The sequence below is a fragment of the Rhinoderma darwinii genome, chromosome 7, assembly GCF_050947455.1.
Source record: "Rhinoderma darwinii isolate aRhiDar2 chromosome 7, aRhiDar2.hap1, whole genome shotgun sequence".
Classification (NCBI taxonomy): Eukaryota; Metazoa; Chordata; class Amphibia; order Anura; family Rhinodermatidae; genus Rhinoderma; species Rhinoderma darwinii.
This window is the reverse complement of record NC_134693.1, coordinates 69294894-69307578: the sequence shown is the minus strand read 5'-3', so window position 1 is coordinate 69307578 and position 12685 is coordinate 69294894. Positions and strand designations below refer to the sequence as shown.

The following is a 12685-nucleotide window of genomic DNA, read 5'->3' as shown; positions in this document are numbered from 1 at the left end:
TCTACCATGTGGTAGGCTTCGATACAAGGCCCATCAGATAGGATCACACATGGTAGGCTTAGATACATGGCCCATGTGTGATCCTGTCTGATGGGCCCTGTATCTAAAATAATTTGGTATCGCTGCGTCCGTAAAAGTCCCATCTATTATGATATACAATTATTTAACTCACACGGTGAGTTTAAAAATTGAAAACATCAAAATAGTTTTTTTGTCACCTTAGCGCTTAAATTTAAAAAAAAAGTGATCAAAAAAATTGTATGTGCCAAAAAATTGTGCCAATTAAACTACCAGCTTGTCCTGCAAAAAGTAAGCCCTCACACCGCTCAATCGATGAAAAAAATATAAAAAGAGTTTTGGCTCTCAGAATGTGGTGAAACAGAATAAATTATTTTTGCCCTATTTTCTGTTGTCTAAAACCTGTGTGCGTCTTATGGTCAGGTGCGTCTTATAGACCTAAAAATACGGTATATAGATTCATTACACGCAGTGACCTATTTCCAGCATTTTTTTCTTTTAATGTTGATGATTATGGCAAACTGTTAATGACAAACAAATTTCATTTCTCAGAAAATTAAATTATTATATAAGCCCAGTTTCAAAAATGCTTTTTAATACCGAAATATAGGCCTTCTGAAAAGTATGTACAGTATATGCACTCAATGCTTGGTCGGGGCTCCTTTTGCATACATTACTGCATCAATGCAGCATGGCATGGAGGTGGTCAGCCTGTGGCACTGCTATGGTGTTATGGAAGCCCAGGTTGCTTTCATAGCGGCCTTCAGCTCGTCTGCATTGTTGGGTCTGGTATCTCACATCTTCCTCTTGACAATACCCCATAGATTCTCTATGGGGTTTAGGTCAGGCGAGTGTACTGGCCAATCAAGCACAGTGATACTGTGGTTAGTGAACCAGGTATTGGTACTTTTGGCAGTGTGGGTAGGTGCCAAGTCCTGCTGGAAAATGAAATCAGCATCTCTATAAAACTTGTCAGCAGAGGGAAGCATGAAGTGCTCTAAAATTTCCTGGTAGACGGCTGCGTTAACTCTGGACTTGATATAACACAGTGGACCAACACCAGCAGATGACATGGCTCCCCAAACCATCACTGACTGTGGAAACTTCACACTGGACCGCAAGCAACTTGGATTGAGGGCTTCTCCACTCTTCCTCCAGACTCTGAGACATTAATTTCCAAATGAAATGCAAAATTTACTTTCATTTGAAAACAGGACATTGGACCACCGAGCAATACACCAGTCCTTTTTCTCCTTAGCCCAGGTAAGACGCTTCTGACATCTCTGGGTCATGAGGGGCTTGACCCAAGGAATGCGACAGTTGTGGACCATACCATGTCCTGGATATGTCTGTGTGTGGTGGCTCTTGAAGCACTGACTCCAGCCGCAGTCCACTCCTTGTGAATTTCCCCCAGATTCTTGAATTGCCTTTTCTTGACAATCATTTCAAGGCTGTGGTTATCCCTGTTGCTTGTGCACCTTTTTCTACCACACTTTTTCTTTTCTCTCAACTTAACATTAATATGCTTGTATATAGCACTCTGTGAACAGCCAGCTTCTTTAGCAATGTCCTTTTTGTGGCTTACCCTCCTTGTGGAGTGTGTCAATGGCTGTACTCTGGAAAACTGTCAAGTCAGCAGTATTCCCCATGATTGTGTAGCATACTGAACCAGACTGTTGGACCATTTAAAGACTTAGGAAACCTTTGCCGGTGTTTTGTGTTGATTAGCTGATTTGAGTGTGACACCATGAGTCTACAGTCTTGAACTTTTACCCAATATTCTACTTTTCTGAGAGACTAAATTTTGGGTTTTCATTAACTGTTAGTCATAATCATCATTAAAAGAAAAAAAAAAAATGCTGGAAATGTATACATGTGCCTGTGTGTCTATATATGTGCCTTTATGTATTTGTATATTTTCCAGTATGTGCATGTATATGTGTGCGTGCGTGTACATATATATATATATATATATATATATATATATATATATATATATATACTTGCCTGTATGTCTAAATATGTGCTTTTATGTATGTACATGTGGTTAATTTTTGGTTTGTGGAGGGCAGCAATAGAGAATCCCACACAGGGTCATCATCGCGCCATCTGGCATTGTTCCACTGGAGCATTCCCGTTCAGAAAGGCAAATGTAAATGGTGATACAGGACCGAAGGTAACTCGTAGAGCGGGGATTCCTTTGTATCTAAAGGAGTCCAGCACTAGATTTATAGTGGTACACGCACCTAAGATTACATAGTTACATAGGTTGAAAAAAGACATATAGGTCCATGCACAGACACATATAAAACGGCATGTATACAGTCCAGATAATGTAGTAGACTTTACCTGCAGTCCTATGTTACACCATAGATAACACAGTGATAACTCCCTAAATACAGATCATGGAGTAGTGTTATCTGCAGTCCTTTGTAACACCACAAATAACAGTGATAACTCTGAATACAGATAATTTAGTAGATGCACACCCACTTACTGACACACATGTAGGCACACAAATAAACGCAGAGACACACATAGGAACACACACACACACACACACACACACACACACACACACACACACACACCGAAACAGCAGACCGATTCTCCTTTAGGCACTCACCATCACCCTTCCTCACAGGCTTCTTGCAGGGGCGGGCTGTGGGCGGAGCGTCCTCCTCCGTGCAGGCCAAGTCTGAGACACTCCAACTGTTCTTGGATTGGCTACAGCAGTTCTGTCCAATCCATAAACAGAGGGCCTGTCTTACTAGCGCTGGTGTAGCCACCCCCCCCCCCCCCTGTGAGTGACCTGACCACTAGTCGGTCAGGTCAAAGTGACATTTTTTTTCGAAAAAAGTAAAAGATCCTGCAGCTGCTCCCCCTGCTGGACACCATAGGCATTGTACCTGCAGCGCCTAGTGGCGAATGTGGGCCTGGATGTCTGTCACTATATATATATATATATATATATATAAATGCTATATTCCGACTTCTACCATACTGTAGATAATGCTAGTAAACACTGTTGCTTTGCAGCACTGGGATCTTGAATTAAAATCGACCAGGAGAGCATCTACTATAAGAACAGGGATTAATGTGGGTGATTATAATCTGTGTACAATGCTGCAGAATATGTACTCTCCTGTTATATTCACAGCATGTCTAGCGAATATACTAAACATAATAACAGACTTTAACATGATTTATTTTTAAGTTAACATATATTCAGCATTTAAAATCCTAAAACATAGTTTATAGTCTGGATTTTTAAAAAACAGCATACCTAGAATACATTGTAGATTTTTATTTTTTTTGTTAAAAACATATTTCATTGTAATGTATTGTACTTTATTATGGAATTATGTGCAAATTCTGCAACCAATGTGCCGTGTGTGATGTCCAGATGGTCACAAGGTATTCACTTTGAGGGAGAGAAAATACCTGATATATCTGGTATTAATGTTAAATAAAGTCAGCCCAAAAGACTCTACATAGCATCACATTCATGAAAAAATTACATTGCTTAAATAGTTTAGTGAAGACCCTAAACAAAAGCAATTTTTATATTAGAACACAATCATTTTCATTTTCTTTAGCTAAATATTGATTTATTTTAATGATTGTTGTAATTCTCCACATTTGATAGCTTATTCACATCCCTCAGGTGGTCTCACTGTGATCTAAATTGTTCAGTTAATTGAATTCCCAGTCATTTATAACTAGCCATAGTACTTGTTCAGGACTTAAGTCCCATTTTATCCATCATTTGTTCATAAACTGTCCATGCCATTGCTGCCATTAGAGTTCTGCGTAAGGCTCGAAGTATGCCTCCACGGAAAAATCCAAACAATCCATGATTCTAGAAAAGAAAATTAAAAAAATAAATATTGTTATACATTTATACATTCTCTATCCAACCAAAGTTTATTTTTAGAGGCCTTTGAGGGGTGTGACCACATGCTGAAGGGGGCACCACAGAAGGCCTGGCACACGAGGCTTGTAACCACCAAGATTCCGAATCTAAAAATTGTATGGCAGTTTTATTTAGACATTGTATATCACTTATGTAATACTTTTATGTATGGAGCAGTTATTTAGTCACTGAATGTTGGTAATATTTGAACACTGTATGGCACTGTACAGTACATAATTTTTGCACTGTATGGTGGTGCCAGCACTGTACAGCACTGTTATTTAGGTAACTGTATGTTATTTGACCAACGTCCATTGTAACTTAGGCACAAAACTGTCAAATTATAAGCACCACGCTGTATGGTATGCGACCCTATCATACAGGGTGTAAACAATCAAACAGGTGGTACAGCACAGAGAATTATTCAACGTTCAGGTCTGCCAGGCAAGGGCATTGCTAGGGTCCTAAAAGATCAGGAGCACAAGCCCCGAGACATATATTAACTCCCCCCTCCCCCGCGAAAAATAAATAAATTTTTACATACATATCAGAGATAGCATATCTATAAGACTAAGGCTCCTATAGCTACACCGATGGATAGAATTGGATGCATTGTCTTAGCAGACTGTATCCTACATGATAGTCTTAGATATGTATCCCCAGCAGATAGTATCACAGATGATAGACTTAGGGCTCATTCAGACGAGCGTAATTCTCGTCCGTGTGCTGTGCGTTGAAACAACGCACAGCACACGGGCCCATTAATTTCAATGGGGCCATTCACACATGCGTGAGTTTTCACACAGCGAGTGTCCGTTGCGTGAAACTCACTGCATGTCCTATATTGGTGTATTTCACGCACCTAGCCGCCCATTGAAGGCAATGGGTGCGTGAAAACCACGGACAGCACACGAACGACATCAGTGTGCTGTCCGTGTTTCACGTATCAATTACATCGGAAAAAATAAAAGTGCTTGTGAGTGCGTGAAAAATACATGCCACACGCAAAGAACACTTATGCAAAACGCCACACACTACCAGATTTAAGTGCGTTTTTTACGCACATAAATCTGTCACGCTCGAGTAATCGTAGCCTTAGATACAGGGCCCTAGGAGTAAATATCCTTGTACTAAACCTCAGATGCAAATTTGGCATTTCTGGGGCCCCAAGCAAAGTTATATCTCAGGGCTCTAATCAAAGACACCTGTAGAGAGTGCTGCACACAATGCCCCCTGTATTTAGTGTTACAACCTCCCTGTATGGTTCCACACACAGTCCCCCTGCCATACACCCCCCCTCGTAGACAGTGCCATGCAGTCTCCTGTAGGTAGTCCCACATACCAACCTTGTCTCCGCAAACAGTATCACACATGATAGGCTTAGATACATGGCCCCCATCAGCCGGTATCAAACATGATACTTAGTACAAGGATGCTTACTTCTGGGGCCCTGTATCTAACATATGTTCACCCCCCAAAAAATAAATAAATGTGTCCGCGTTTATGTATAGGTGCGTGTATAAAGGAGACCCCATATCTATAACACTACGACCCTATAGCTATGGATAGGATTAGATACAGTGGCTCAGCAGACAGTATCACACGATAGGATTAGATATAGGGCCCAGCTCGCTGAAATTGCGGCTCCAGCGCTGGAACCAGGAAAGGTAAGAATAATAATTGTTTTGCTTTTTTATGTGTTACTAATTTTTTTGGTGTATTTGTATATTTTTTTTACAGGTTCGGTTGTTGTACTACTTTGAGAATTACTTCAATTACGGTTTCTTTTATTTTCAATAAAATGGTTAATGAGGGTAGTGTGGGTTTTTAGTTTCAATAAAAAAAAATTCCAATGTTCTTGTATTTTTTTAAACTTTATATCTACCACCTTAGTAATGGCCGTTAGCTGATTGCCAGCGTCCGTTATTAAGACGAGGTTTGGTGTTAGCCGGTGCAGAGGCTAACACTAACCCCCATTATTACTCTGGTAGCCACTGCAACCAGGGGTACCGGGAAGAGCTGGGTGCGTGGGTACGATCCAGTACCAGACCATCTGTAGTGCAGGCCGGGTACTGGGGCAGCCACAGGCTGGTATTATTAGGCTGGGAAAGGCCAAAAACTGGACTTTCCCACCCTGGTAATGCTAGCCTGTTGCTATGTTGTATCAGGCTAGTTATGAAAAACGGCGGGGGGGCGACGACGACGACGACGCACGCACAACGTTTATTCCATTTAAAAGAAAAATTACAAATGACTTGAGGTCCCCCCTATTTTTCGTAACCAGTCAGACACAACATAGCAGCAGCAAGCTAGCATTACCAGGGTGGAGAGGGCCACTGTTTTTGCGCCATATATTCTACTTCAATGATGGCTTTTTTTATTTTCAATAAAATGGTTAATTGGGGTTGTGTGAGGTGGGTTTTATTTCAATAAAATATATTTTTTCTATGTCTTTATATTTTCTTTTAAACGTCATTACTACCACCATAGTAATTGGGGCTTAGTGATCCAGTGACGTCATCACGCCAGCCTGCGCAGGGATCCCTGCGCCTGATTGGCTGCAGGCCGAACGTGACCTGTAGCCTATGGCAAAGCAGGGCGCTGCCTTCCTGCTCTGCAATAGTGTTCAACTGTATCTGCGTTTTAAGGACGCAGATACTATTGAATGTGGCGTCGCTGCCGCTGCAGCAGCCATAGCGGCAGCATCGGAGCCAGCAGCATGGACTATGGCTGCTACAGCAGTAGTTACGCCATTGCCTCCATGATATTGCAAAATTTGATATGAATATCCACGCCTAACATTTGGGAAAGAATGTCAGTCAGTCAATAGCTCAAATTGAAATGAATAGCCATATATCTAGGGCCTTCAATACACAACCGTGCCCCCTGTCACCACTATTTTTGGAAACCCTTGCCTTTGCAATAAGACAGGATAATAATGTTGTATGATTTGAGTTTGGTGGAGTCACATGAGAAAATATCCTTGTATGTAGATGAGTTGATGTTATTTCTAGTATCTCATAACTCAATAAAACATGTTTTCTAAGAGTTCAGGGTATAAAGGTCTTGTTCAGGACTCAAACTGAAATAAGTCTGCCTGTATTACCATTGATAAACTTGGTCATTTTATTTTGGGAAAGCTGCAAGTGATAACATCACGTCAATACATATCTAGGTATGACGTATTATTACGTCACAGAAGTTATTACGTCTCAAGTCGCAAAAAGAAGATAGCACGGGCTCAGAAGCGGAGCCTGCGCCATCAGCCACGTTACACCCTGCTGTAACGGCAGGGAACGGAGCTAGCACCGATAGCACCCCTTAGATTTCGCGTTCAAAAGCGATTGCGGCACCTTAGTGGTTTTTAAACAATCGCGGGTGTGCCGATGGTTGCTATGGCAACCGGATGCCTAACAATGGCCCCTTGATCTGCCAGGTACGAAAGCCCATTAGGCCCCGCCCAGAGGCGGAGCCTAATAGGCTTGCTGTCAGTGAATGACTTTCAGCTCTAATGCATTATACTACGTGGGTAGTGCAATGTATTAGAATACAGATCAGAGATAAGGGCCTTCAAGTCCCCTAGAGGGACAAAACACAAAACTTTTTTTAAAAAAATAATTATTTAAAAAAAGTTGTACAAAAAGTATAAAAAATTAAAGTTATAAGTTGAAAAAAAAAAGTTGCCTTTTTTCCTAGAAGTCTTTTATTATAGGAAAAAATGAAACCATTACAAAAAAGTAGTACACATATTTGGTATCACTGCCTCTATAACAACCCAAAATATAAAACCATAATGTTATTTTTCCCGTATGATGAACACCGCAAAAAAAACAAAAAAAAAAACAATACCAGATTTACTCTTTTTTGGTCACCACCCCTCTCAAAACATAGAAAAAAAAGTGATCAAAAAGTTGCATGTACCTCAAAATAATACCAATGAAAACAACAGCCCGTCCTGCAAAACAAAAGCCCTTACACAGCTTTTTTGACTGAAAAATAAAAAAGTTATGCTCTCAGAATATGGTGACACAAAATAAGGAATTTTTAAAAAAAAAGTGATTTTATTGTGCAAATGCTGCAAAAACATGAAAAAAAAAACAACAATATACAATAACAATATTTCTTAATCGCATTGACCCGCATAATAAAGTAAAAATGTCATTTATAGCCCATGGTGGACACTGTAAAAAAATAATAATAAAACCAAATAGAAAACAGAAAACATTGTCAGAATAGCTGGTTTTTGGTCACATTGCTAGTCATAAACATCGAATAAAAAAAAGGGATAAAAAAAAATAAATTGCATGTACCTCAAAATGGTACCAATGAAAACTACAGATTGTCCTGCAACTAATAAGCCCTCAAACCGCTCCGGTGGAGAAAAAAGAAAAAAGTTCTTTCTCCCAAAATATGGCGACGCAAAATACGTAGAGTGTTCCAAAAGCGGTTAAGATTGGGCACCATTTATCAGTGCAACGCTGGCCACACATCTGTGGATTATTATTTATTTACCGCATTATTATTATATAACCTTATTATGCCCTAACGAAGGCCCCCAGGTCTGCCATCTTTTTGCTCCTATTAAGCTTCTACCTATTAATAGAAGCCTGTCAGAAAGACAATATATTGCGATGCATTAGTATTGCAGTATATAGTGCTAGTGAACCAACAATCGATGGTTCAAGTAATAATAAGAAAAGTAAAAATCAGTTAAATAGTTTTTTTTAATGTAAAAAAACAAAAACACTTTCAGGACGCAGACATTTTTTGGGGTTTTAGTTTTAATTTTTTCCTCCCCATATTCCAAAAGCCATAACTTTTTTATTTTTCTGTCGATAAAGCCATATGAGGGCTTGTTTTTTTTGCGGAACGAGTTGTAGTTTTTTACGCCACCATTTATTGTATTATAAAAAGTATTGGGAAACTGGGGAAAAATTATTTGTGGGGTAAAATAGGAAAAAAACTGAGATTCCTGAATCTTTTGAGGGGCCTCGTTTTTATGGCTTTCCCCGTACGGTAAAAATGGCATGTTAACTTTATTCTACTAGTCAATAGGATTACAGCGATACCAAATTTATATAGTTTTTTTTTATGTTTTACTGTTTTTACAAGGAGGAATTGTTAAAAATAGAATGTGTTTTGTCGCCGCAATCTCAGAGCCTTAGCTTTTTTATTTTTCTGTCAATTCAGCTGTATGAGGGCTTATGTTTGCAGGGCGAGCTGTAGTTTCTATTGGTACCAGTTTGGGCTACATGAGACTTTTTATTTAATTTTTTTGTGGGATATGAAGTGACCAAAAAAAACAACGATTCTGACATTTTAATTTTTTACGCCGTTCGCAGCGCGGATTAAATAATGATAAATTGTAATAGTTATAATTATTATTTTTTTTTACACTACTAAACACTTTATTTCACTTTTTACATATTTCATTAGACCCCCTAGGGGACTTGAACCAGGAATCCTTAGATCGCTGGTACAATACACTACGATACTAATGTTAAGCTAGAGGCAGAGCATGGCTTAACAGGAGATGAAAAAAGGAAGTTTTGGGGCCTTCATTAGGTCCCTGGGCTGCCATGACAACCATCGGCACCCCCCGATCTCGTCCCAGGGTGGCGCCACTCTCTAACATCTTAGATGCTACGGTCGTGATTGATCGCAGCATCTAAAGGGGTTAAACGGCCAGGAACAATGCGATCGCTGAAGTAAGATATTGAGACGTGAGATCGAAGAAATAAGATACTGGATTTGTTTTACTCTGTTACAGATGCGGATGTTGCCATTGTGTTATGGCGTTAGGGCGTTCTGATCACAACTTGGTGTTATGACCAGCAGGTTTGTGGACCCACTAGGCTACTCCACCTGTATGGCTTAGGTCCACCTCTAAGGGCATTGTCAAAATACCCTTCCCTGTCTTCACCCTTTAGAGGGATCTGGTCTTCACTGCAGGGGGGCTACCAGGTCGCTACCTCTAGAGGTGGTCCCTCCGGAGTAGCTGCTGGCCAAATAGACAAGACACCGGCACTGGCAGCTTGAAGAATGGAAGCTTACAGTGGATTAATCGTCACAGGTGGATAGCTGGACCCAGGCAGGTAGTTGGTAGCTGAACACATGCAGGTAGCGGGTGGCTGTACACTGGCAAATAACTGATAGCAACAGCAGGCTGAATATAGGCTAGTATAGGCTGACCACAGATAAAAACAGCAGACTGGGTACAGGCTGGTAATGGATAACCGGATACAGGCAGACCACAGATAGCAATAGCAGACTGGATACAGGCTGGTAACGGACAACTGGATACATGCTAATAATGCATAGCAATAGCAGACTGGAATTGAATGCATAAATGAACCTTTGATGGATAACACTAGATTGCTCCAATATTGCTGAGGCACCTGGTGGATAGTGAAGGTGCCTTAAATAGTCCTGGGGGGGCAACAGGGAGTGGTGAGACACTTTTGAATTTAGCATACTGGCCCTCTAAGAGGAGGCCGGAACGTGTGCGCACTAAAAACAATGCAGCCGCAAGTGGAAGACGCAAACAGATGCCGGCTGCCTGTCCCTCCTCCAAGCCGCTGGCGTCTGCTTGCGTCCCCTGCTCGCGGCTGCACTGTTCTTAGTACGTGCGCGCTCCGGCCGCCTGTTAGAGGGCCAGCATGTGAAATTCAAAAGAAGGTACGAGACACAGTCTCAGGGGCTGCCGGCATTACACTTGGCTTTTCTGAAACCAAGATACTGTTCAGGGGTTCAGAAGGAATCAGTTGCGACTAAGAATATAAGGCGCTAAACTAAGGAGAAGGAAGAGGCTTTGAAAGCAATTTTTTGCAATGACCAATTGGAATGTGCTAGGGGTATCAAGTTTTGCGGACATTGATGCGACTGTCGGCTTTCTGACAAACTACAGCAATTTATGCACTGATGTGATTGTGCCAATAGAGTGGGTTAAACGTTACCCAAATAAGTCCTGGATTTGCTGAAACCTAGAGGAAACACTAAATAGGAAAAAAGAGACTTAGGTGTTGTGATATTGACAGTATAAGGAGTGTGCAGGAGGAACTGAAAGGAAAGTTTAGGGAGGGGAAAGAAATGTATAGAAGGAAGTTCGAAAGCAACCTTGCCCAAAACAACACCTGGGAGGTATGTTGTAAAAAAATAAATCACTGGCTTTAAAACTAGACAGGAGAGTGTTGATGGCGCTCTAGCTAGAACTAATAAGTTAAACAGGTATTTTTTCTGGAGCCCTGCTTTAATTTCACCTTAACCCCTTAAGGACGCAGCCTAGTTTGGGCCTTAAGGCTCAGGGCCCATTTTTTAAATCTGACATATTTCAATTTATGTGGTAATAACGTCGGAATGCTTAAACCTATCCAAGCGATTCTGAGAATGTTTTCTCGCGAGAAATTGGGCTTTAGGTTAGTGGTGAAATTTGGACGATATATTCAGTGTTTATTGGTGAAAAATTGCAAAATTTAGAGAAAATGTATAAAAAAAAATAGCATTTTTCTGAATTTAAATGCATCTGCTTGTAAAACAGACGGTTAGACCACCCAAAATAGTTACTAGTTCACATTTCCCATATGTCTACTTTAGATTGGCATCGTTTTTTGAACATTATTTTATTTTTCTTGGACGTTACAAGGCTTAGAACATAAACAGCAATTTTTCATATTTTTAATAAAATTTCAAAAGCCTTTTTTTTAAGGTACCTGTTAAGTTCTGAAGTGGCTTTGAGGGGCCTATGTATTAGAAACCCCCATAAAACACCCCATTTTGAAAACTAGACACCTCAAAGTATTCAAAACAGCATTTACAAAGTTTATTTAACCCTTTAGGCATTTCACAGGAATTAAAGCAAAGTGGAGGTAAAATTTGCAAATTTCATTTTTCTTGCTGAATTTCAATTGTATGAATTTTTTTCTGTAACACAGAAGATGTTACCAGAGAAACACTACTAAATATGTATTGTCCAGATTCTGCAGTTTTTAGAAATGTCCTACAAGTGTCTCTAGTGCGCTCGTGGACTAAAACACAAGCCTCAGAAGCAAAGAAGCACCGAGTGGATTTTGAGGCCTCTTTTTTATTAGAATATATTTTAGGCAGCATGCCAGGTTTGAAGCGGTGTTGAGGTGCCAAAACAGGAGGAATCCCCCAAAAGTGACCCCATTTCGGAAACTGCACCCCTCAAGGAATTCATTTATGGTTGTTGTTATAATTTTGACTGCACAGTTTTTACACGGCACGTATTTGAATTGGGCTGTGAAATTTAAAAAATGAAATTTTTTCCAATAAAATGTCATTTTTCATCAATATTTATTATTTTCACAGGGAACAAAATACCCCATTTTGTTGCCCAATTTGTCCTGAGTGCAGCAATACCCCATTTTTGGTGATAAACTGCCGTTTGGGCCCATGGCAGGGCTCAGAAGGAAAAGACCACCATTTGGCCTACTGGGGATTTTCTGGTGCGAAGTCATGTATGCAGAAGCCCCTGAGGTACCAGTACAGTTGAAACCCCTGAGAAGTGACCCCGTTTTAAAACTACACCCGTTAAGGCATTCATCTAGAGATGTAGAGATGTAGTGAGCATTTTCACCGCAGACATACACCCCTTAAACTGTAATGTGGGTTCTCATGGGTACGGCAATACCCTCCATGTGGCTGTTATCAGCTGCCTGGGCACACAGCAGGGCCCAGAGGGGAAAGAAGAGGGGGGATAAGCTGTGCAGAGTGCGTCAGGGTAAGTAAAAC

General features: G+C 40.5%; 1 protein-coding gene across 1 annotated transcript in view; it reads right to left on the bottom strand.

Moving 5' to 3' along the window:
* Positions 1 to 3210: 3210 nt before the first annotated feature.
* SLC25A38 (solute carrier family 25 member 38) overlaps positions 3211 to 12685 on the bottom strand; it is a 107691-nt gene continuing 98216 nt past the window's right edge. Inside the window, exon 6 of the mRNA XM_075832272.1 lies at positions 3211 to 3880. Coding sequence (XP_075688387.1) covers positions 3758 to 3880 — 123 coding nt within the window. The 3' untranslated portion in view covers positions 3211 to 3757. The remainder of the gene's footprint in view (positions 3881 to 12685) is intronic.